At 53.9% G+C, this 25,626-nt stretch overlaps 2 protein-coding genes and 1 long non-coding RNA gene across 3 annotated transcripts; 2 read left to right on the top strand and 1 right to left on the bottom strand.

Moving 5' to 3' along the window:
• The first annotated feature begins 214 nt into the window (after positions 1-214).
• On the top strand, positions 215-1,768 carry LOC142047847 (uncharacterized). Its single transcript, XR_012657114.1, has 2 exons — positions 215-366; positions 761-1,768. It is a non-coding gene; the product is annotated as an uncharacterized LOC142047847 (long non-coding RNA).
• Positions 1,769-2,521: 753 nt separating this feature from the next.
• ENTPD7 (ectonucleoside triphosphate diphosphohydrolase 7) lies at positions 2,522-18,946 on the bottom strand. The gene is made up of 14 exons (XM_075072947.1): positions 18,856-18,946; positions 18,482-18,665; positions 14,360-14,542; positions 10,812-11,017; positions 10,704-10,733; positions 10,350-10,500; positions 9,750-9,853; positions 9,180-9,236; positions 8,437-8,585; positions 8,186-8,352; positions 7,190-7,514; positions 5,783-5,868; positions 5,497-5,658; positions 2,522-5,017 (listed from the first exon to the last, which is right to left on the bottom strand). Exons 1-14 carry the CDS (start codon positions 18,944-18,946, stop codon positions 4,789-4,791), a joined length of 2,124 nt encoding a protein of 707 aa, XP_074929048.1. The 3' UTR covers positions 2,522-4,788.
• A 615-nt stretch (positions 18,947-19,561) lies between these two features.
• On the top strand, positions 19,562-24,076 carry SLC25A28 (solute carrier family 25 member 28). The gene is given in 5 exon segments (XM_032767926.2): positions 19,562-19,730; positions 19,732-19,936; positions 20,239-20,467; positions 22,019-22,075; positions 23,457-24,076. Coding segments are annotated over 5 exon segments (1,104 nt in total). The 5' UTR covers positions 19,562-19,635; the 3' UTR covers positions 23,975-24,076.
• The last annotated feature ends 1,550 nt before the right edge of the window (positions 24,077-25,626 follow it).

Raw genomic sequence — 25,626 nt, 5'->3', positions numbered from 1 at the left:
CTAGGCTGCTCTAGTGCCCATAGTTTACAAGCCTGTAATTTCCAGTTCCTCTCGCTTCTTACCCAGATGCGTAGCACATTTCTTCTCTCTTTGCCACCTTGAAGTTGAACCACACGTGCCCTCTTACTATCCTCCCTTTGGGGTGTTCCGTAGTGCCTGGCAGCTCCTGCTGGTCTCTGCGGGGGAAGAGTCACTCCCTGTCTGTTCTTTGCAGCTGGCTCATAGCCATCTTGGCTCAGGCAAACCCACTGTTTGGGCCCCAGCTGAAGAATGAGACCATCTGGTATGTGCGCTTCCTGTGGGAGTGACCTGTTGCCAGCCCAGAAGCTACTAAGAAGGAGTTGAGATCAGCACCCATATATCATGGTGAATGGAGCCTCCTGTGGGACAAACCACCTGGGCTTGGGGAGTTGGGGGTTTGTGGTACAGGGTCCTCCGTTGACCTGCTACCCTGGCATGGGTTGGGGTGGGGGCAAGAGTTACTTTACAGAAATGAACTCATGCATGTCGGGGCGCTTTACTCTGCAGCTGCCTGGGCAGTTTCCAGTTGGGTTTGGTTTCTGTCGGTGGCTCCTTGGGAAGGTGGTTTGCTGCTGCCTGTTAGTGCTGTGTTCTGGAGCCAAACAGAGGATCCCTGGGTTCAGCCAGGAGAGGGCCTTTTTCCCCTGTAAGTGGGTCCCCCTCTCCCTGGGGTGGCTCTTTGGGTCCCCTTCACAGGAAAGAGTTTGGCACTAAACATCTCCCCGTCGCTCTCTCTCAGCTCCTTCTGAAATCCAGATGTTGCCCCATCCTCTGCACCCTCCAGTGCTGTCCTACCAGACCCTGCCAGAGCTGGACCCCACGTCAGACCAGCTGCAGCACCACACCTGAGCCACTGCATCGAGGAACCAGAAAGCAAAGGGCCACCTGTGCAGCCCTGTCTGAGGCATGACCCCCACCCCAAGATGGGCCCTGAGGAATAGGGGTTCCCCAGGTGATGTAGAGGGAAGTCCCCATCTCCTTAGCAATGGAGATGCTCTGAAATGGCCGGTTGAGCTCTGTGGTTCCCCAGGAACTGGCTGGTGCTGAAGACAACCCCTACCCCTTTGCTTAAAGGACCGATACAAGGACCCCTGACATGCTGCTCATCAAGGATGGGAGCAGCACCAGTTGCCTCTGTTTAGTCCTTAAAGCAGGGAGTGGAGACTTGAGTTTAACCTCATGATTCCTGTTGCATGAAATCCTGCCCCCAGATCAAACCAGCCATAGAATCTTAGGCCTCTTCTGGCCCTGGCAGCCCCTATCCTCTGGGCCTGTGCATGTGAGAACCAGAACCCGAGGTATCCTCTAGATACTGAGCCCCCTCAGGGTGATACCTGGGCCCCTGGAGCAGCATCCCTGCTTTCAAGCTAGGTTCTGATTGGTGGCCATTGCTTACTATTTCTGGGAGGATGTGTCCTGAGGAATAGGATGCTGATGTGGGGAAGTACTCTGCTAAAAGTCATGGTGGTACTCTCCTGTGTCAGTCTAGAAGGAGAGGACTCCTCTTTCCCTCCCCAAGACTCCTAGAGATCCTAGTCCTGGAGCTGGTGCCACATACACCAGGATCTTCTCTGCTCAGAGTTCCCACTCCCACTTGTGTGTTCTGGTTGTGGGGCAGGTGCTGACAATCTGGGCAATGTCCTGGCCTCCCCTTCCCCTTCACATATTTATTGGTTAACCACAGTGTATTTATTTGTCTTGTTTGGTGTTTCAATTTGTGTTGTGAAAATAAATGTTTTTCTAGTGACTCTGGCAGCAACAGCTCGTCTCCCTTGCCACTGCTATAAGGTCTAGGAAAGCCCTAGGTGCAGCGTCTCTTCCTTCCCCTACCCACTAAGCTGACCTTGCTGCAGGGGAGAAGAAATGTGGACCTAGCCTGTACTTGGCACTGGAACAGTTTCAGGGAGGATGCAGAACATATTCCACTCCACCCTTCTCTCTGAGTAACATGATGCTGTTTCTGTGTGTAGCTTTGGTCTTCTCAGAACAGCATGTGTTGGAGGCAGTATCAGCTGTGAGCGCACAGTTGTGTCTCAGGCCTACTTTGATCTAGTAATAACAATGGGGGTGTGATTTCAGTAACCCCAGTTCTGGTGCAGGCCCCTGCTTGTGCCTGGCTGGGTTAGAGAGGGTAAAGGGAAAGAGCAGGTATCCCTCCTAGCTGGAGACCTGGTGGCAAGGCTTTGTGCTGTTCTCAGGAGGTTGGTGGAACACTGCAGGGCTGCCCCTGGGTGTCAGCAGTTCATGCAGGTGCCCTCTGCAGTGATCATGTCATAGGTGCAACCTGGATCAGAGCTACCCCTGCTGTACTGAGCACCTGGGGCAACAACAGGTGCTGATAACTAAAGGTCTGATGTGAGACACAGCATCTGACTGGGTGAAGCTTCCACCTAGGGGTCTCTTCCCACAGAGGGGAAGAGCTCCTGCAGCAGAGACCACAGTGAGTGTTGACATGATCAGCAAGAGCTTGTTACCAGCATAGATATGGACAAAGAGGCTGTTGTGGGTGGCTTGTGGATCATTTATTGCTCTAGTAACTGGAGTAGGTGGGGTTCAAGTAATCCAAATGCATTCAACAGTGGAGGCAGAGCCCAGCCGAAGGAGGGGAGGCCTTATGGGAATTTCCAGGAGGCGGGGGAGTGTGAGACCACCTGTGTCTAAAGGACCCTTCCTCAACCTTGTGGGAGGGAACCACTGGACCAAGAATCCAAATGAATACAGGGGCTAACTAAGGAATAACAGGGAGAGGAGTTCCAGATGGGGACACTGAGCAGAGAACCCCAGACAGCCCCCACTACTCCTCAAACCTGTCTAAGGAGCTAGGGGGTGCCACACAGAGGAACTCTGCCTGGATGCATGAGACCAGGGAGGACCAGAAATAGGTCCCAATCACAGAATACCCCCTCATCCAGTATCCTCCTCCTCATGGTGTATATGGCCACTTTGTCCAGGGCCAGGAGGAGGTCTCAGTATCCCTGGTGGGGTGTGAGACCAGTGTGGCATAGAGGCTGACCCACAGGGGTTCCTTATCTTCTCTACAGGTGGTAGATAGTCCCACCACTTCATATCAGGGCAGGACATGAGGGTGTGGAAGTGAAACGTGGAGCTTACGTAGGTATAGTTGTTCCCTTGGCATAGTTTGAAAACGAACCAGTTGCAGGGTGTGCAGCCAGCTTAGAGTATGGAGGCTACACATCCTTGCCTGCCTACCTGCACCACAAAGGGGTCTGTGCAGGGCCTGGAGGCTGAAGACATGGATTTGGCTACGGAGGCAGACCAGGCCCAGTCCTCCCTCCTCCAGGGGAGGGCTCGGAACCCTGCAGAAACCCAGTGCAGTTCTGAGCTACCCTCTGGAACCAGGTTACAGCAGGGGTTCCATGGCCAAGTTGAGCCAGCACTTGCTGTGGGAAGGAGTGCTGTCCTTGGCAGGGAAAGTGATTTTGCAGCAAATGGGTGGGGGATAGGGTTGGAATGAGGAAGGCCCTTGCCCACCCATGGACAAACACTGCCTCCCCTTTCAGAGAACAAGCTAGTGGCCCTTCCAGTCCCGTTGCTGGGGCCAGTGTCTTGTCTTAGCCCCTACAAGACATCAAATGTAATCCAACTGAGGTAGCAGAGAGCCCTTCCCTAGGGTGAGAGCTGCTGGGATGCAGCAGTTGGGCTGTGCACCTCTTTACCAAACAGATGGGCTGGAGGGAGGCTTAAAGCCCTGAGGCCGGGATGAGGGCTGAGAGAGAATGTTCATTCAAATAGCTTCTGGTAGAAGAAACCCAATTCAGCACAGAATTATGAAGTTTCCAAATGCTTCCCCCTCTCTGAAATCAAGAAACCGCATGGCTCAGACTGGGGCATTGTGCCTTATGGACCATAGGGTACCCCACTAGTTGGGAACAGGACACACCAATGGAAACAGACTCACTGCTGCTCAGCCCTTTTGGTCGGGTTAAACCCCTCTCCTGTGAAGATGGGATGAGGGACTCTGGCCCTTTGACCATGACAGGCCAAGCTGCCACAGCTACTCCCTAGAGCCAGGGAGCATGTCATGCTTGCTGGCTAACTCCAGCCAGTCCTCTGACCGCTACAGGCACAGCCTGAACATAGAGCCAGGGCCAAGGTTCCAGGTCCCAGTCCTGTCCCCTTGGAGCAAAAAACTGAGCAAAGGCTGCAGCCTGTCTGTGAAGACAGGAGGGGCAGGGGCTCCTCTATGTCCACAACAGGGCCAAAGGACAGAGACTTAGGGGTCCAGGATCCCTGCTCTTTGGCAGGCAGAAGCTGGCTTAGCTGACTAAGTCCTCTAGGATTGAGTTTTCAGAGGGAACAGCAGCTGTGCTTGTTGGTCCCTCAAGTGTCTAGTCATCCTCTAAATCCTACCAACTCTAGGCCTCACTGATATCTTGGTGCAGTGAGTTCCATAGGTTTGCAAGACAACAGATGAGAGGAAATGCTACAACTGTGCTGCCTTTACACTTCCCTGAGTAGGAAGTGCTAGCTCTGCCTTGGTGATGCCACCTCTCAGTGGGTGTCACCTCTCTTGGCTCTGGTGCTTATATTTCTGACAAATGCAAAGTCCTGGAGGCATGTCCTGTGCTGCTTAGGACCTGTCAGACTCTGGTTCTGGCTTTAAGAGGAGGAGGAGGAGATGATGGACCTCCTGACAGAAGTCTTTGGGCACTTGCCATCCAGCCTAGGTTCCAGTTCAGATGCTGGAACTGGAACCTAGAAGCAGGTTGAATTGTGGCTGAGACAGATTCTTGGGATGTAGCAGGATTAGGGTCCCAGTTCCTGGCCTGGCAACAGCACCACCTCTTCCAGCCACAGCAGGTTGAGTGGAGCCGAGCGCAGCTGGCATCTGTGAATGCGGCGCAGCCGCAGTAGGTAGAGGATAATGGCCAGCAGCACCACCAGAATGCAGACGAAGAAGAGATAGTGATTGTAAACGAAGGAGAGGCGGAGCCAGGGGCTGTGGGCCTGCCGGCTGCTCTCCTGCCGGAGATCCCTAGGTAGGGAGGAAAGAGAAAGGAAGAGAGGTCAGCACCCACCACTGAAGAATTGATATGAAAGGTGGCAATGCAGCACATGCACCTTGGCTTACTCCCTGCACTTACAGTGCCCCCTGCTGGGAAAGGTCAGGCTCTCCCCTTACAGCCAGTGCCTTTGCCTTGTTCCCTGCAGTGCCATTGCTGGGACTGGAGTAGCCAGGAGCTTGAGCTGGTGTGCGACTGCAAGGTGGAACAATCTTCTGAGGGTCATGGAGGATTCTCCTTCACGGACAATTTTTAAATGAAGATGGGATGTTTTTCTAAAAGCTCTGCTCTAGGAGTTTCTGTAGGGATGTTATCTAACCTGTACCATACAGGTCAGATGAGATGTTCGCAATGGTCCTTGGAATCTATGAATCCCCTCAGGCATTGCCCTGCCCCTCTGCAGCCAAGCACTGGGGACAGCCCCTGGGCTCCCACCTCAGATTTGCTTTACCTGAGTGGCAGAAACCGTGTTTTATAGAGAATGGCTCCCAGGGTCCACTGCACCTCACGGTCGTACACCAGCTGGGCCGTGTGCAGGCTGGAGTAATCCAGGGGAAAGTGGAAGCCCTCATGAAGGACTTGGTACATCCAGGCAGATTTAAAGCACTGATACCTACAGACAGAACACATGGGACAATCAGCCAGATACCAGGGCCTCCTGCTTCTGAGAGCCCCAGGTGCTAGAGACACACTGACCGGAGCTCCAGCTGTGCTCATGGTGAGGGGAAGCTCCTTACTTGACCCGATGCTGGTCCGCATGTGGTGAGTACAGGCCCTCTTGGAACCGTTCAGTCAGCACTGACCAGCTTAGGCCACAGTAATCCTGGGGCAGCAAGGGAGAGAGAGCACTGTCAGTGGAGACTGGTACCCCTCCCTGGAGGCACCGGGCACAACGTAACACCAGCACTCTCCTCCAGCATAGCAAATAGAATCACAGAAATGTACGGCTGGAAGGGACTTCAAGTCTGTCCCCCTGCACTGAAGCAGGACCAAGTAAACCTAGATCATCCCTGACAGGTGTTTGTCCAGCCTGTTCTTAGACACCTCCAGTGATGGGGATTCCACCCCCACCCTTGGAAGCCTAGTCCAGAGCTTAACAACTCTGATAATTAGAAAGTTTCCTAATATCGGATCTAAATCCCTCTTGCTGCACATGAAAGCCCGTTACTTCTTGCCCTACCTTCAGTGGACATGGAGAACAATTGATCTCCGCTGTCTCTACAACAGCCTTAACACCGCACCCCCCACACTCTTCTTTTCTCAAGACTAAACATGCCTAGTTATTTTACCCTTTCCTCGCAGGTCAGACTTTCTAAATGTCATTTTTGTTGCTCCCTTCTGGACTCCCTCCACTTCATCCACATCTTTCCTGAAGTATGGTGCCCAGGATTGGACACAGTGCTCCAGCTGAGACTTCACCAGTGCCAAATAAAGCAGGACAATTATCTCCTGTGTCTTACATACAACACTCGTGTAAATACACCCCAGAATGAGATAAGCCTTTTTGCAACTGTATATTGATTCTCAATCTGCGATCCACTCTAACCCCCAAATCCTTGTCAGCAGTACTACCATCTAGCCAGTCAATCCCCATTTTGTGGTTGTGCATTTCAATTTTCCTTCCTAAATGAAGCAAGTGCGAAGTGCTTATTGAATTTCATCTTGTTGAATTCAGACCAATTCTCCACTTTGTCAGAGTCGTTTTGAATTCTAATCCTGTCCTCCAAACTGCCAGCAACCTCCGCCCAGTTTGGTGTCATTTGCACATTTTATAAGCACACTCTCCGCTCCAAGTCATTAATGAAAATTTTAAATAGCACCAGACCAAGGGCAGACCCCACTAGACATGTACACCCTTCCAGTTTGACAGCAAACGCAGTCTTTCAACCAGTTGTGTGCCACTTTACAGTAATTTTATCTACACTACATTTCCCTAGTTTATGAGACTGCACCAGAAGGCTCACTAAAAACCAAGAAATCCCATCTATTGCTTCCCCCATCCACTAGGGCAGGGACCCTGTCAGGGAAGGATCCCCATGGGAGCTAGAGAAGGGTCAAGGTGGTACAAGTGAATCCAGGCACAAAGTAACGTGCTCATCTCCCAGCACAGCACATTCCATCCCCTGGGTCAGGGTGGTGCTCACCTGGGCAGCGCGGGTGAAGCTGGGTGCATGGTAGTGGCCCCCGAGACGCAGCACATCCTCAGTACAGTAGAAGAATTCAGAGAAGCCGTAGAACTCGCTGTTGTTGAAGTCAATGGGCGCCTGGTAAGTGTGGGTCAGGGAGGCCTGGCTGACATTGACCCCTGCCAGCAGAGGGTGCAGCAGCTGCGCACAGGCCTGCCAGTCTCCTTGCCCTCGGACATGCAGGGTCTGGCCACCCCTTTCTACTGTGTCCTCGAGTCCCACAGGCAGGCAGGGATCCAGAAAGGGTGTCTCGGCACTTGTTCCTGTCTGCTGGCCCTGCAGCCTGGAACGAGAGCCAGGGAAGAGACTGATTAACCGGGGGGCAGACTCTGCACTGACAGCTATGCCCCCTGCCCCAGCCATTGGAAATACCCCTCTGAGTGCTGAGTCTCCCCCTGCTAAGAGCAACATCCCCCCGCTGGGCACACCCCAGAAAGCGCAGCCCACCTCAGCACACCCTACCCACTTGACAAGCACACGCTGCCTTTGGGCGCGCGCACACAGCTGCCAAAGGGACACCCTGCCCACCCAATGGGAGGACACAGCCCCAGGCCTCGGCAGCAGAAACAAGGTTACCGGCACTAGACTATCCCTGAAGCTCTGGCAGGGAGGTTTGCTCTGGGCATTGAGTGTCTCTGGCCCTGGCTACAACTCCACATGGCATTCCAAGACGGGTGACTGCCCATGTGCTGGCTCCCGCATACTCAGAGACAGCAGGACCTCCAGCTCCGATGCAGACCCATGGAGGATAGCCCTGCAGATTAAGGGAGGCCATTTTAAAGCAGTCATCTTACACCATCACACTTTAGGCTTCTGCAGAGTGTGCTGAGATTAGACCTCACACAGGTCACCCTTCTGTTACGGGCCCTACAGCTTCAGGGGCTGGGATGTCTGAGGAACTCCCCTCTGCAGGCAGGTGCCAATGGGGGTCTGCTGAGCTTGGGGCAGCATTACCTGTTGTGGGCACGGGTCTGGTTCAGCACAAGGTCCTCGTAGCGCTGCCGTGCAAAGTTGCCCCCAAAGCCCAGGAAGGTGTTGACGTAGACACGGTACACATGCTCTGTGTGCTGGATATCGCAGCCCAGGTTGAACTCAGCCAGCAGGCTCTTGGCAGCCTCCTCCTAGGGCAGAGAGAGGGGTGAGCAGCAGGGCCTAGCCTGGGGACTGCAAGGGCTGCTTTCCTGCCCTGTCGGCAAAATACGCACCTGCTGTGGGGAGGAGAAGGTCTCCATGCTGGGCACCTCGTAGGCGATTTGCAGAGAGGCACCACCCATGTCCAGGATCCCCACTGTCCGTTTCCGCACCAGGGGCTCCGCCTGACCCCCCAGGGCCACAGTGATCATCGCATCCTCCTCTGCAGCCCACAGGAGTAGGTTAGCAGGACCGTGGGACCAAAGTGCCCAGGGCAGCCTCCTGCCCTGCACACCCACGACAGGGTCCCAGGAACCAACTTCACAGGGCAGCCTCCCTGCCCCCTCAGCCCCCAGGTCAGGGCCTTGGGAACCAAACTGTGTGGGGGACAGGGATGAGGCAGGATCCCATCTGGTTGCTACCTAATGCAGGGAGCTCCATAAAGTGGAATAAATGCCTGACGGTAACTAAAGAGATCTCACCATTCCTGCAGGCCTCTGCTCCTACAACATCCTGAGATACCAACTCCAAACACCACCCCATCCCATCTTTACTGTCCTGCCCCCTCCCCCTCCCATCCTCTCTCATTGCTGCCCCACCCCCTACTGACTCCCAGCTCTCTACTACCTCACTCTCCCCACCCGACAGGGGCTCAGGGACTCTTCCTCCTCTGCGGTGGGGGACTGGTGCCTTGGAGCAGGGGCTGTCAAAGTGCCAGACCCTGGTTTGCTCTGGGTGCTGGATCAACTCCAGCAGAGCTCCACCCACTCCAGCCCCACAAGCTAGAGAGAGAGACACAGGCACTGGCTGGACTCACCTTCCTCGTGATCGAATCTCCCCAGGACAAAGTTGATCCCAATCCAGGCATAGACTCCTGAGGGGGAGACACACAAATCAGTGTGTTAGGTAAAGCGCCCGCAGCAGCCAGGATGCTCTTGGAATCTGCAGTTTCTGGACTGCAGAAGGACCAGCACTCAGGGGGTTCTTTCAGAATCTGACAGGACAGTTCCATCAGGCCTAAGGGAGCACAGTGCCCAGCCGACTGGTGAGTCTGCATTATCGGTTCAGTGGCAGGGAACAGTGTGTACAAAGACCCATCGTCTTCGCCCTGCCTATGCTGTCTGGCCTCAGAGCGAGACCTTCTCAGAGCATGCACCGGGGCTCCCACAATGCCTGTGCAGTACTGATCCCCACTCTGGCATCCGGCCCTTCTTCCCATACAAACAATAATTAGCACCACCTGCTCGCAAAACCACACTCCACAGGAGGGAGCAGCCAAGCCACTTCTTACAGGCACCTGGTCAATAGTGGCTGCAGTGAAGTCTCATCTCCCTCAGGCTCCCTATTCATAACACATATAGGTATTAGAGGAGCTAGGTACTGTTACCTTCCTGCTTCCCTGAGATCACTTCAGCTTGCGACTCGGAGAAGAGAAAATCAAACTCCAGGGGCACATTCCTCACCAAGTCCTCCAGGATCGCAGCCTGCTGTCTGCGGAGGGTATAGGAGACAGGCAGTGAGTGTTCCAGTCCCCGCAGCCCAAGCATTCCCCCACTTCCCACAGAGGACACAGTGAGCATCCTGCCCAACGGCTGCCTCTCCTTCCCTTTGGGTTAGGGCACAATGAATCCCCCTCAACATACCCATTCTGGTTTGGAGCTGAGGGGTTGAGATTTCAGCTACTTCATTTGAGAGTGAAACGTTGTCCCTCATCACAAAGGCGGCAATGACTCCAACACCCCCATCCACACCCTTCCAGGATTCCTGAAGCCAATCCTCTATTCCCACACACTGATCTCCCCAAGTCATCCCCTCTGCCCCCAGCACACCTGCTGGCTAGTCTCAGAGCAGCATGCTCCTTTCTCCCTTGTGTGTGGCACCAGGGTTCTCTCAGGAATTCCCTGCCCTTGGCTCACTGAGTGACTGGGTGCCCCCCAATGCCAGTGGAACCCAGTGACACAAGCAAGGTGCAGTGGGGAGCACTCACGTCTCAGGCAGCAGCCTCATGCCTGCCGTGCACAGGATGTAGAGCGGAGTCTCCTTGTGCTTCTTTACCGGCACATGAGCTGCAGCGAAGCTGAGCAGCGGGCGCATGTAGTGACTGGCTTGCTCAGGAGTTGTTGCCAGCACAGAGATCCCTGCACAGGGAAAGGGGAAACGAGTAAGAAATCAGTATCACATACACGCATTGAAAGGCAGCCTAGAGTTGCCGCTCTGGGAGCAAAGCTCTGCCATTCAGCCACAGGGCAGGGACTAGGAGCATGTAAACTGCCCCTTGGTCTGAGGGAGGCGAAGGGGCGAGATCACTGCCCCAGACTACAGAGTGGACGAGCTCCTTCACCTGCATGGCCTTCACCAGCCCTGTCCTCACCTGCACGAAAGGAAAAGTAAGCAATCAGTCCCCAACCCTTGCAGTAGGGGCTCACGTGGGGAAGAAGGGGGCACAGACCTGGCTTGATTTTCTTGACAACAGGCTGGCTGTTCTGGTCTCTCATCTGCTTGACGTCCAAAAGGTCATGAGGATTCCCATTGTGCGGTGGCCAGAAATACACGAAGACCCGGGAGCCACTGCTCCCACAATCAATGACAATCCCGTAGTTCAGCGTTGAGTCCTCTGTGTCTGTAGCTTGCAGGTCTCCCACCCGTGCCAGGTACCTGGGACGGCAGAAGAGGGAGGATCAGCCCAATAGGCAGGAGGAGCAGAGGGCCACCCGAGGCACAGCCCCATAGCAACATGGGCATGGCCAAGCTCAGTCTAGCACGAGTGCTGGGAGCCAGCCTATTCCACACAACACTGCCTCACAATAACGTGTAGCGCTCTGCCTCCTTAAGGGTGAGACCTGGATGGGCCTTACACAGGGAGGGAGAATGGAGAGCAGATGGGATGAGACAGCAAGGACTCAGTTCCACCCGGGGTGCACTGGGCGGGATCCCGTGCAGTCAGGGCAGTTGTGATGCTGGGAAAATTCCACTCACAGCGTCTGTAGCTGGGCAGGCTCCTCAGACACCAGCCCCCACCACCCCAGCAGCCCGGAGAGGTGTCTACCAGCTCTCCTCTCTGCAGGTCTGAGTGCTTGCACCAACCATTAGCCATCAGCCACAGGGGGGCTGGAGGCTACGAGACTACAAAGGGGTCAGAACATCAACCAGTCATTGTAAGAGTCAGGGAAGAGTCACCCCACACACACCCGTCAGACAAAGGCACTATAGGGGCTTGGCCGTGGCTGATGGCAGAGTCCGGGGACATGAACTTACCAGCGAACCCTAGGAGGGCTTCGCCCCCGCACAATGTCTGGTCTGTCCTTCCAGAGGCCATAGGGCAGATTGATGGGGCCTTCTCTCCTCATTAGCCCACTCTGTAGGCTCTGTTGATGCTGCACAAAGTACTTGCCCTCAGAGCTCTGCTTCTAAAGTGGCAAGAAAGCTCCAGACTCCCTCAGGGCACTGACGAGCTCTTCTGGATCCTCAGGGCAGCAGATCAATATGGCCGATTGATTCCTTCCCTCGCAGGCCCCCCGCCTGCAGCTGTGCCCGTTGGCTGAGTCAGCGCAATGCTAGCTGCCCGCACGCAGGGCAGAACCAGGGGCTGCAGCTTCACTTTTCCATTAGTAAAAGGCCTAACAGAATTAGGATGCCCTGGCTCAGCACCATTACCCAGCCCAGAGCATCCGCTTCCACGAGGCTCCGATGACCCCCGGGCTATAATATGGACAATAAACAACCTCAACTCAATTACAGCGGCACCGGGGGGACATCTCTGCCCTTCCCTGAGCCCAGAAGCAGGTGCGGAAAGTGGAACTGCCTAGCACAGAGCTGGCGCCTCACTGGCCCTGTGCTTCTGGGGTAATTGTGTTACAGCCAGAGCCCTCAGCACTCTGACAAGGGAGGGGAAAATTACTGACCTTGTGATCCTGCGTCTCTGGAGATGCTGCTCCAGCAGGACTCACTCTGGCCTCTCAGCCCTGCCATGCGAGACCCCTGGAGCTCCTCTAGAGCTTACGGCCAGCAATAGCACAGCACTTTCATGTCAGTCACATGCCACTCCCTCCTGAACTTTCCACAGTCCCTCCATTATACGGGACACAAAATTCCCAAGAAAAACAGCCATATCAAGAGGCTCAACTCCAATGAGGCATGAAAACTAATGGGCTGGGAAAAGAGACGCCCCTTCCACCTGGGAGTGGCAGAAGGGAGCATCCTGATGGAGGAGCTCTTCAGAAAAGCAAACCAAGGCCCCAGTCTTGTCACTATCTCAGCACTGGCAGAGCCGTGCCTGACTGGCCATTTCCCCTTCTCTACAGATTCCATCTGTGCAGGATTCTCCCTCCGGGGGCATAAGGAGCTCAAGGGATGCTCCAACCAGAGAGAGAAGTTGCAATGAGAAGCAACGGCCACAGGAGGGTTTTCTTTAATCCACATGTAGAAACACTGACCCAGAAAGAATCCCTTCTTACAAGGGCAGCTTCAGACAACATTCAACACACAGGAGCAGCAGCAATTAGAGACACATCCCTATGCAAACGGTTGGCCAGCTGCAAATATAGGGCTCCCCAAGAGAGAACAAAGCTTTTCTTGGGGGCAGGAGAGTTTGGCCTCTGTGTCTTGGAAATGAGTTCTGTAGGGTGGAGGGGCTGAAACAGGACTCCTTCTTGGTAGCCAGTGCAAGCACTGACACTTGGGGACGTTGGGGAGAGGACCACAGAGCAGCCCATCACATAGCTGTGATGGAGACACCCCTGAGACAGGCAGATTCAGCAACCTAGCGTTGCCTTCTAGTTTCAGACCAGCCAGGTGACAGATGCAATGTGACATGCAGTCTGACATCCTTAGCACTCTTGGGAACAGCACTGTCCACTGCATTGGTGCCTGGAGAAAGAAGAAGTTGGGTAGACTTGCTGAGCGATTTAGTCCACTCCAAGTAGAGCACCAAGGGTCTTTTAACTTTAAATTCCATCATCATCTTGGAGAAGAACTGTGGGTGAATGCAAAGCACCACACTTCCCTTGCTGGATGCTACCCGTCAGGTTATGGGGAAGATACGGGACTCGAGACCAGGGGTCACCCAGAGAGAAGTAAACTGCATAACGTTTCTGTCATCTGTGCTGTTCTTCAGAGGTTGGACAGAAAAGGGCTAAGTGGCTGGGAGGTCCAACACGTGCACCTTCATCCTCACTAGCACAACTTCTTCAGGGGGTTCAGGCAAAGAGTGAAAGCAAGGCACAGAGCTCCCTATACTAGTACAATGTTTCGGTTTCTCTGAACAATTTACTATGAGCTGTTGTCTATAAACAGAGGGGGACATATTGTGTGTAAGCAGCTTCTGGGCAGTCTGAGAAATTTAATTTCCTTACTTTTTATTGTAAATCCCCCTTTCTGAAGTTTACTGTCCCAACCCTCTCTCCCCCGAGGATGCTAAACTTGATATTGTTGTCAAGACCGCCTCATAGATCAACTGTGCCTCCTTCTTAAATCAGCAGTTGCATGTTCCTCAGAACTAAGGTCAGAATAACCTCTCTCCTTGTGTGCTTTGGAACTAGTGGTTTCAAGAAGCAGTTTCAGGTGTCAAGAAATGGCTTCTCTAAACCTTGTCCTGCTGAGACATGTCACTAGCTTATACCAAGTCACACATTACTACTGTTTTCATTAGACTTTGATCCCTCTCCACTTTGTGCATTCAGTCTCCGGGCAGAAGGCTGCTAAACCGACACATATAATCTCATTCTTATGGGTTAGGATTTGTAGCCATACAGATCCTCCTATGTGGTCCTCTCCCCTCAAAAATTCTCTTGCTAGATTCTACAGAATCTTCTCTGTGTCCTGGTCTGCTGCCCTGCCTTCATGGCATAATCTATCCTGTCTGCATAATCTAATCCATAGCCAAGTCACACAGTGTTCCACTGATTTGTCATTTCACCATGTTTCTGAAATGCCTGTGATGCTAAGCTCCTCTTCCCTTGCCAGGCACAGCAAAGAGACTCCAACCCAGGGCTCACTCACCTCTCAAACTGCTTGTCTGGGTGGGGAGAGGAGCCCCAATGGCGCAGATCTGTGGCTGCCATGAGCAGCAGGAGACAGACTCCAAGGAAGAGTCCCAGCAGGGCCAGTCGCTGACGTGGACACAGGCTCACCAGGGGCACAGTGAAATGCCATGATGCTGGGCACAGGCAGGAAATGCTGATTCTGAAAGAGGACAGAAGGGAGCAGTGAGAGCACAAGAATCCAGCAGGTACCTGGGGGATCCCAAAGAGCCCTCAAGCCCACACTTCCTCCTACTCGCTTACCAGGAATGTCCCCAGGCCCTCCTTCATAGGTGCAGATGCCCTGTCCAGCCTGCCACTGGCTCCCACAGTGTGCTTGGCACTGTCCACACCCTAATGCGGGAGGAAGGGGTGTATAAAACACTCGGGTGTGATGGTCTGTCAGTTATACATTATGCTAGTGTATGGATTTGGGGGTTGGGTTTTTTTTTTTTAAACACCCAGATTTCTCCTCTACCTCCTCCTCCCACCCCATACACACCAATTAAGAACGTAAGAATGGCCATACTGAGTCAGACCAAAGGTCCATCTAGCCCAGTGTCCTGTCTACCGACAGTGGCCAATGCCAGGTGCCCTAGAGGGAGTGAAGCTAACAGGTAATGATCAAGTGATCTCCCTCCTGCCGTCCATCTCCACCCTCTGACAAACAGAGGCTAGGGACACCATTCCTTACTCATCCTGGTTAATAGCCATTAATGGACATTAACCACCATGAATTTATCCAGTTCCTTTTAAACGCTGTTACAGTCCAGCCTTCACAACCTCCTCAGGCAGGAGTTCACAGGCTGACTGGGCACCGTGTGAAGAACTTCCCTTTATTGTTTTAAACCTGCTGCCCATCTAATTTCATTTGGTGGCTCCTATTCTTATAAATAACTTTTCCTTATTCACTTCTCCTCAAACACTCATGATTTAGGGGGGATATACAGAGGATGTAAAGTCTCTCTTTTCCAAGCTGAAAAGTTCTAGCCTCTTTAATCTCTCCTCACATGAGACTGTTCAACCTCTAATCATTTTGATTGCTCTTCTCTGAACCTTTTCTAGTGCCAGTATATCTTTTCTGAGATGAGGAGACCACATTTGTACGCAGTATTCAAGATCAGCAAAGAATCCTGTGGCACCTTATAGACTAACAGACGTTTTGGAGCATGAGCTTTCATGGGTGAATACCCACTTCGTCAGATGCATGTAGTGGAAATTTCCAGGGCAGGTATATATATGCAAACAAGCTAGAGATAATGAGGTTAGTTCATTATCTGCAGCAAAAAACTCAGACCAGAACTTCAAAAGAAACTGCTGAGCTTCAGTTCATCTGCAAATTGACACCATCAGCTCAGGATTAAACAAAGACTGTGAATGGCTTGCAACTACAGAACCAGTTTCTCCTCCCTTGGTTTTCACACCTCAACTGCTAGAACAGGCCTCATCCTCCCTGATTGAACTAACTCATTATCTCTGAGCTTGGTTTGCTATATACACCTGCCCCTGGAAATATCCACTACATGCATCTGACGAAGTGGGTATTCACACCACGAAAACTCATGCTCCAAAACATCTGTTAGTCTATAAGGTGCCACAGATTCTTTGCTGCTTTTACAGATCCAGACTAACACGTGACCCTCTGATAGAATTCAAGATGTGGGGTACCATGGATTTATATAAGGGCAATAATATATTCTCAGTCTTATTCTCTATCCCCTTTTAATGGTCCTACACCCCGTTTGCTTTTTTGACTGCCGCTCCAAGATCTCTTTCCTGTTAGCTGTAGCTAAATTAGCCCCATCCTATTGTATGTATAGCTGGGGTTATTTTTTTCAATGTGCATTACTTTACATTTATCCACATTAAATTTCATTTTGCCATTTTGTTGCCCAATCACTTCGTTTTGTGAGATCTTTTTGAAGTTCTTCACAGTCTGCTTTGGTCTTAACTATCTTGAGCATTTAGTATCATCAGCAAACTTTGCCACCTCACTGTTTACCCCTTTCTCAGATCATTTATGAATAAGTTGAATAGGATTGGTCCTAGGACTGACACTTGGGAACATCATAGTTACCCCTCTCCATTCTGAAATTTACTATTTATTTCCTACCCTTTGTTCCCTGTCTTAACCAGTTCTCAATCCATGAAAAGACCTTCCCTTTTATCCCATGACAGCTTAATATACATAACAGCCTTTGGTGAAGGATCTTGTCAAAGGCTTTCTGGAAATTTAAGTACACTATGTCCACTGCATCCCCACCTCTTCCCCCACCCCACTCTGCAGCCTCTCCTGCAATGCCCTCCAGTCTCCCTTACCCCCTACCCCAGCACTGGATCCTTACTACCCTTGAGATGAGATGAGGTAGTGGGACAGTACCATGACTATAGTTAAGGCTGAGACTAACATTGTTTATAGTAGCCAAATTTCCTAAGTGTTCTAAAATCCAAATGCCGACTTGGATGGTCTTGAAATTTGGGGCTGGGGTAAGGATAGCAACCCAAATGGGAGGACATTGGAGCAAGGGCTGCCCAAGACACAGATGCCCTTTCCCTTCCCCTCCAGAAAAACATGTGATATCAAAATTTTACAGTTTTCATAATATTTTGGTGCATCTGGGGCTCAAACTATAGCTCTGACTCTCCCCAGCCTGCTATCACCTGCTCAGGATTGATCATAGCTTTTGTCAAACACCTACTATCACTTTGGGGAAACAATATTTTTAAAACTATTCAGGGAGAAAAACTGGACTTACAATGTGGCTTGAGCAAAACTGACAAGCTAGAGAAAATCATTTGTGTCTTTGAAGCAGGACTAGGCTCTTGCAAGTCAGAGTGTTTGCAGATACTCTGACAACAGAGTAAGTGGGTGGTCACTGACCCGAAGCAGTCCCCATGCACTACCAGTTTGAGTCCTGCCTTTGCAGCTCTCAGAGACTGTGTTCAGCACATTAGCTGCTCCTTGCCTGTGTTCTGCATAGGAGTTTTCTGGAAGTTTTGCTTAAGAGCAACATTTCTCGTTTAAGAGTTAATATTTCAAAGTGCTCTAAAATATATGTGCAGACTCTGATTTTACTCTAGAAGTATTGTTAAGGAAAACGGCGTTAAGGAAATTGCTGGAAGATGGAGACTCTAGTCAGTAGCAGCATTAGTGTAATCTAATCGTGCTCCATGTTCTTCATCCATTTTCTGAACAACAGGACAGAGTGTTGATTGCTCATTACAGCCATTTGTAACCCACGCAAACTGGCTCCCACAGCCTCTCGCCCACCCGCCTCCCAGCACCCATGACTGGAGAAATGTTAACTGGTCACTTAACCTTGAAAGGTGTGTTAACTACTTATGCCAAACAATCTGTTCCATCTTGCATTTAGCTGCAACACCCTGAGTACATTTCCCAGTCCTGAAGAAGAGCTCCGTGTAAGCTCTCTCTCACCAACAGAAGTTGGACCAACAAAAGACACCCCCACCCCCATCTCTATAACATCCTGGGACCAACAGGACTACAACAATACCACGCACAACTTTCTATATATGCATCCACAACCCAAGGGATCCCACCTATCAATTTCAGCCCTCAAAGTGCTGTAGCCCCCGCGAAAAGGGGGTCAAAAGAAATGTCAGACACCGTAAAAAATTAGTCACCTGGCCCTTTTTAAGTTTCGGCAGACCTCAGAGGATGTCCCTCCCCCGGCTTGCTACAGACAAACCAAGCAGTGTGCAAACGGCAGGAGGCAGAACGGCCCAGTGGTTAGGACACTAGGCTAGGACTTGGGTTCAAGTCACTCGGTAACACGCTGCCCTGCCTCACACGGGTGCTGCAGGGAGGGCGGCTCTCGGCAATTCCCTGGACGGGGAACACGTTAAATACCCAGCAGGACCCAGGCGCAGTAATGCCTGGACTCCGCCGGGCCCGGGACAGAGCTGGGGCGGCCGAGCAGCGCTGGCGTGTCCCTCAGCTGCACCGGGGCCCTGGCGGGCACGTGACCTGCCCGCCGGCTTCGTGCGGCCCCGCCCGCGCCCTCTCACCTGGCCCATGGGCCCCTGCCCTCGACTCGGCCAGCGCAACGTCACCTCCCGGCCCCTCCAGCCTGGCCAGGACCTCCCCCGAGCTGGGCCGCCCCCGCCATCGGCGCCGAGCGTCCGCTCAGCAGCGGGTGGGTCACGGGCCGGGCTGAGCCAGTGGCGGTGAGTTCCCCGGGCACCGCGCCCCGGCTGCTCCCGAGCGTTCTCCCCCAGCCGCACCACAAGCTGCGCCAGGGACAGCTGCAGCGGTAGCCACGTCACTAGGGCGACAGCAAGCAGCCAATGAGAGGCCCACGTGAAAGGAGGGGGCGGGCTCCCCAAGTTTCGCCGTCTGAATGGATCGTGTCGGACCGCCCCATCTTTCCAACGCCCAATCGGTGCCCGTCCTGAGCCGGAACCCCGCCCCCAAAGCAAGAGGCGCCAATCAGAATGAAAGGGACTCTGCGTTGCCCGGCCGGCAGATCCCAACGTTTCCTTTTACGTCACGGTCGTGGCCAATCAGACACCGAGTCTCTGATCCGTAGCTCCCTCTTTCGCGCATGTCCCCGGAGTGCGGTCCAATCGCAGAGGCCGCAGTGTGAGTCTGCCCCTTTGGGCGGGGTCATTTGCAGATACGCGCTCAATTTTGGGTCTTCTTAGCCAATCGCGGGAGCTCCTCCCCGGGGCGTCACCATCATTAAAGAACCAATCAGGGGCGTTCACACCAATAACTCGCCCTTTGGAACTCGAAGCAAGAGCCAATCAAGACCCTGGATTCTGAGTGGCAGGCGAAAAACCCAATAGCTGCTCCTCTGCCGTGATAATTGCGATTTTGAGGGAAAGGAGGAACCAATAGAGCTCGAAGGGACAAAAGGTCAAAGATCGGTTGCCCAATAGGCTCTTCAGATGGACGGGAGAAAAAGATTAGTTGCCCAATAGGCTCCGTGGATGGGCGGGACTGAAGACATGGCTGGCCAGTAGGCGTTGTGGATGACTGTGTCGGAGAGAGCGACTGCCCAATGGGAACTGGGCATGTATGGAGGCCTAGCGCGCGGCTAACCAATAGGTATTGTCGGTAGGCGGGCGGGTAGCGAGGCTGGCCAATAGAGGCTGTCGATGGGCGGGGCGTACAGTGCGCTGGCCAATAGGCGCTGAGGGGGCGTGGCAGGCTGAGCGGGAGCCTCCGGCCGTTCGCGGCCCGTAGCTGATACGGCGGCTCCCGGAGCTGGATCGGAGGCCCCGGCCGGCACCATGGAGCTAGGGGCGGGCGCGGGCGCGGGCGCGGGCCCCGGGGCGGGAACGGACGGGCGCATCTCTGCGGCTGCTGCGGACGGGGACGGCTGGGGCCCGGGGGAGCGGCGGAGGCGAGCCGGGCCCCCCCCCCCCCGGGGGGGGGCCCCCTTTTTCCGAGGCGGCGCGGAGGCCGGAGCCCGGCTCCGACCCTGACTACGAGGCGCTGCCGCAGGGCGCCGCGGTCTCCACCCACATGCTGGCCGGGGCCGTGGCGGGGGTGCTGGAGCACTGCGTGATGTACCCCATCGACTGCGTCAAGGTGAGGGGCGCTGCGCGGGGCCTGAGGGGCCGGGCCGGGCCGGGCCCCTTCGGCCGGGACCGGCGTCCGCCCCGGGACCAGCCCTTAGTCTGACCCGGCGGCCCGCCTGGCGCTGCAGCCGGCCCCGGGGAGACAGGACCCTTCTGGCTGATCCGGCGGCCCGCCTGGCGCTGCTGTCAGGGCTCTCCAGCCCGGAGCGAGCGGCACGAGGAGAACCGGGAACCGGGGCTGGGCTGGGCTGGGCTGGGCTGTCCGCAGGCTCGTCCAGTGCGTGTAACATCTCTTTCTTGCTACACTTTCAGACTCGGATGCAGAGTTTGCAGCCGGAGCCTGCTGCCCGCTATCGGAACGTGCTCGAGGCCCTGTGGCGGATCGTCCAGACAGAGGGTTTCTGGAGGCCCATGCGGGGCATGAACATCACGGCCACTGGGGCCGGCCCTGCCCATGCCTTGTATTTCGCCTGCTATGAAAAGTTAAAAAAGACATTGAGTGATGTTATCCATGCTGGGGGCAATAGCCATGTGGCCAATGGTATTGATCCTTCCTGCACCGCTTCCCTGCACCACCATCCCTGAGGGGCTAGAGCAGCTAAGGGCAGCCTTGCTGGCTGAGGCTGTAAAGTCAAGGGCAGGGGCTGCCCAGAAGCCAGGTCTCCTGTGCCCTCCCAGGGTGATTCAGTAGAGATCAGACTGGTTGTCAGAGCGGTTTCTCTCCCCTGCCTAGTTACCATCTCCCAAACACTGCCCTGATCTATACCTGCATAACTCTGTACCCGCCCTACTGGAGAGCTCCGTGTCCACTCCTCTGCACTGGCTGTAAGGCAGGCAAGGGCTGTGCAGCAGTGGCTACAGTGAATCAAGGGGAGAGCATGAGTGGCACTAGAGGTGCTTACTACTGTTTAGATCTGTTCATGGGGCCAGATGCAGCAATGGGGAAAACAAATGTTCCCCAGCTAATGGGAGGGGGGAGCAGGGTGTGTGTGTGTTAGTTCGTTGGGCAGTCGGGACTAGGGGCTGAGTAGGGGCCAGGGCTTCCTCTGTGGCTCTCCAAGGTGCTGTAATGTCACTGATTTCCTCATCCAGCCCAGGACATGGTTTCCTTGGTGATGCTGTGCCAGGGTGATGGTGGCCAACGGGCAGAGAGACGTGACTGGTAGCAGTGGCCAGGGCTGATGCTTAGTGCGGTGGGCTTAAACCATTAGACGTGCTGCACTTAGGCTGGTCTGCTCAAAATGGAGCAGATGTCCTAAGCAATGTGCTCTCTCCAGTCACTAGCTAGCAGCCCATCTGTGCAGTGCTTTGGTTCCACATCACGCTTCCCTACCAGTCCCAGCGCTGGGCAAGGGGAAGTGCTGTAATCGTGCCTGCACCTGTTCATAGACCTGTCTGAGATGTTCCCAGGTATCTGGCTTTGAGGAACAGGTTAGTGGGGCTGGGAGCTGGCCAACACCTGCCCCTTGCTCACAGCAACACCTGTGGATGGGAGCTGCCTGCAGGACTCCCCCTCATCTCTATCTGGGATTGACTGCAGCATTGTGGGTAGGTAGAGTGGAGCAGGGTTCAGGATGCAACCCTCAGCGTTCCCATGCCTCATTCCCAGTGGTGCTTTTGACTTTCTCTGGTTCCCCATGCTGCTGTTCTTGAACAGATTTGGGACTCATTGGACCTGCATTGGAGGGTGTATTTCACCCAGGTGGATACATAGGGATCCTGACTATGGAGTGGTTTCTCACTCTGGGACACAGTGAGGCATGGTCCCATAGGGTCCCTGTGAGTCTGTTTGCATCTTCTCTCTAGTAGGTGCTGGGATTAAGTGAGGCTTAGTTGTCTCCATAAGGACCTGGCAGATTATTGCACTTCCCGTCAATTTGTGGGTTCTGAAGCTGGGGGTTCCTGGCATCTGGCCCTCTTCATGGGCAGGATGTGGTGGCTGCATTAGAAATTTACCAATCTTCTTCTTTCTGGTAGTGGAGTCCTGGCAGTGGGTGTCTCCCTCTTCTCTGGCGAGGGGCTCTGGGGCTCAGTGGAGCCTCGAGTCTCTCGCCCTCTCCTCCCCTCACATGTGTCAGTTCTTGTTTTACAGGTGCAGCGGGGTGTGTAGCAACATTGCTCCATGATGCAGCTATGAACCCTGTGGAAGGTAATGATGACCCCGTGCCCACTGCAGGGGAGGCTTGGTAGGCAGGGTGAGGGTGTGTATTGCTTCCTCTGTGAGGGAGCTGATTTCATAACTGTGCTGTGCTCCTGTCTGTGCCACCAGGGGGCGCTCTCCTCACTCTGTCCTAACGAGAGAGAGTCCTGCAGAGAGCAACATCCCCAGCCTAGGGCCCAGGCCTGGATAGCTCAGTGGTATCCATTTAAGGAGTTGGATTAGCCAGAAGGTTTCTGTTCTAGGAAAAAGGAGCCAGCCACAGCCTGGGGAATCTAGGGGAAGAGAGTGAAGGAGCTTTGAACCCTTCCCTCCAAGGAGCTTGTCATGAGGATCAGCAGAAAAAGTGACAGCTCTAGTTAGCGGATCTGAATTCAGATTACCAGTGATTTGGGCTGTGGTGAGTGCAGTTCTCACCTGGGCCCACCTGAGCTGAGGATGTGAGTGCTGGGAGAAATTGCTCTCTGGAAGCAACCTTCCCTCAAGGTCCTGAATCCGCTTTGCAGGGTGTTCCTAGGAGAGCCTTCGCAAACTGCATACTTGCAGCCAAATGCCTCGTGAGTCTGAGTGCACCTGCAGAGGCAAAGAGCTGGGCTTGCCCATTGCTTGGATGTTGCTCCCCAAGAACATGCAGGTGCTTTTGGCTCAGTATATGACATTCCCTCCCTGTGGTGAGACTGATCTCTATGCCCCACACTTAGGTGTGCTCTGGCTCTTTCTGCAGGACGTTGGGTGGTAGGCCTGGTGTCCTGCCCAAATTCCAGCTAATCCACCTGCAGTTGCAGTCAGAGAGTTGTTTCTGCTTTGCTGTGTAGAGCTGGAGTTTGGCTTGGAAGCGATCAGGGCTGTGGCTGTAGATGAGCGCATGTATCTGCTGGCTGAATTAGTGAAATGCTTGGGGATATTCTGGGATGGAAGATTCTGTAGAAATGCATGGATGTGCCCAGATGCTGCGATCCATCTGAGAGACGGACTGATATTCTCTGACTGCCTCATAGGTCTGTAACAATGGAGGGAGGGATTGGTCTCCCCAAGGGAACACGTAGATGCTTGGTGCTGAGCTCAGTGTGCGAATGCTGACTGAAATGAAGTGTAGGAGCCCTTGGGTGTGCAGCCAGATACTAATACAGGGAGGTAGCTGGCACCCAGCAAAGAGCTGTTCTAGCTAGATTCCTGGCTGGGTGTGGGGCTGCTGGGAGATACTGATCTTGAACCAGGGGTTTTCTGGTCTTAGTTGTCAGTGGTCTCTGAAGCAAGTGAGAATAGAAACCAGGGAGCTCCCTAGCTGTATACTCATCCTTTCTCTCTCTCTCTCTCGTTATCCCCTCGGTGGTTTGACTGCTGACTGCTTGCTGCTGCCATCTGCCCCAAGTGATCAAGCAGAGGATGCAGATGTACAACTCACCGTACCAGCGGGTGACGGACTGTGTGCGGGCCGTATGGCGCAACGAAGGGGCCAGGGCCTTCTACCGCAGCTATACCACTCAGCTCACCATGAACATCCCCTTCCAAGCCATCCACTTCATGACTTACGAGTTTCTGCAAGAGCAGCTCAACCCCCAAAGACAGTATAACCCTGGCTCCCATGTGGTCTCAGGGGCCTGCGCAGGTGCTGTGGCCGCTGCTGCTACCACGCCATTGGACGTTTGTAAAACGCTGCTCAACACCCAGGAATCCCTGGCCTTGAACTCCAACATCAGTGGACATATCACAGGCATGGCCAATGCCTTCAGGACGGTGTACCGAGTGGGCGGTGTGACCGCCTACTTCCGTGGGGTACAGGCCCGGGTCATTTACCAGATGCCCTCCACAGCCATTGCTTGGTCCGTGTACGAGTTTTTCAAATACATCCTCACCAAGCGCCAGGAGGAGCGCCGGGCTGGGAAGTGAGTCAGAGCTTGGCCCTGCTCTGGGCCCAATAATCTCCCCTCCCTGCCTCTGGCTCTCGGTGTCGCCCTTTGGTTTGGTTTGTGCTGGAGATGGGGAGGCAGGAAAGCCCTTGGGTTCTAGCAAGGTCATCTCTTGCCTGGGGCTGCTGCATCTCTGCTCAGACAGCGCAGCCTGCCCCTGTCGCCAGAACCCTCGAGTGATGTCATCCTGGAAGCTACAGCCCAGGTTACCTGCCCTTGCACTTCCACTAGGAGTTGTGTTCCTGCTCTTCCCCTACCAAATCTTGAACCTAAAGCTTTGTCTCTCTGGAGATAACAAACACCATGACCCACCACTGTCAAGTCAAAGCTCAGGTGCTCAGGAAAGGTCCTTGCCGTTGCCTGGAGTGCCAGGGGCTATTGGCTGGTTTCTGACTGGGGGAAGTGTAAGCTTAGCCGTTGTCTAGCAGCACGCACACACAGATGCACACCTGACACCAACCACCCTGTTACCAGCTGGCAGGAAGATTTGCCTGGGAGGGGAGTTCATAGATTTGTGGTTGTTCCTACTTTTGGCACCTCCAATAAAAAATTCTTCTTTATTGTCATGTCCCTTGTTACTCTTGTAAAGCCCAGGTCCTGGGGTCTGGCTTGGGGCCTTTCAACAGCTCTTCAGCCAGTGTTATGCAGTTGTACAGGCTGCGGATGGTGCTTCCATCTTACATGATGGGGAGATGTAACTAACTGCTGAGCTGCTGAAAGCTCCCCGCTTGGAGCTGGTAGGGGGGAGAATGTGGCAGGGGCGTTGGGAAATGGGCAGGGTGGTGGTGAATGAGGAGCGATGGGGAAACGGCAGCAAAGGAAGGGAGACTGGGCTGGCTGATGATCCCTATTTGGAGAAGTGGGACCAGGCAGCGGTCAGTGGGATATATGCCGAGAAGCTCTCTCAAGGTATGGCCCTCAATATGGAATTGTTCCAGAGCTCTAGGCAGGGGCTGGGTTCCTGCAAATTGGGGAGTAAAGGGAGGAGCTTCCTGGCTGCTATTGAGGGAGGAAGGGGTAGGTGTAGGAGAAGGGCCTCTGCCTGCTAGTCGAGGAGGAGCGGGAGCCTTGGCTGCCCTCTAGAGAAGGTGAGAGGGACCCTGGTGCTCAGGGCTGTGGATGGGTTATTTATTGGGAGGGAGGTCAGGCCCCATGACCTGTTGCTCAGCAGCTGGCATGGATCATGGTCAGGTTTGGGGAAGGCTGCAGGGGATTTTTCTGGGCTACAAGACTGATCTTCCACGAGCTGCTCTGCATGAGTGTGTCTGTAGGGTGGGGTGTGGCTGAAATACAGGTGCTGTCAGGACAGTTCACCTACACCAAGAAGGTCAGCAAGGTGCATGGGTGAGATGGAAAGGGTGTGAATCAGAGTAGTGGATGGTGTTTTGGGGGCTCTTGGCTTCATCCAGGCTAGTGCTGGAGACGACTGGAGCTACAGCCCATAAGTCAATTGCAGTGCTCTCAGCAATGCTCCAGGAGGGGGCTGCAGTTTCCTGGTCATGGGGAGATGAGCCAGTCGCTGGGCCTTTGGCTGAGCCAATGTATGTAACACATCACCTCTGGGGCTGTCTCCTGTGCCGGCACAGATATGGACGTAGGGCTGATCCAAAACCCATGGAAATAAATGGAAAG

Source organism: Chelonoidis abingdonii, chromosome 16, assembly GCF_003597395.2.
Source record: "Chelonoidis abingdonii isolate Lonesome George chromosome 16, CheloAbing_2.0, whole genome shotgun sequence".
Classification (NCBI taxonomy): Eukaryota; Metazoa; Chordata; order Testudines; family Testudinidae; genus Chelonoidis; species Chelonoidis abingdonii.
This window is presented reverse-complemented; position numbering and strand designations above follow the sequence as displayed.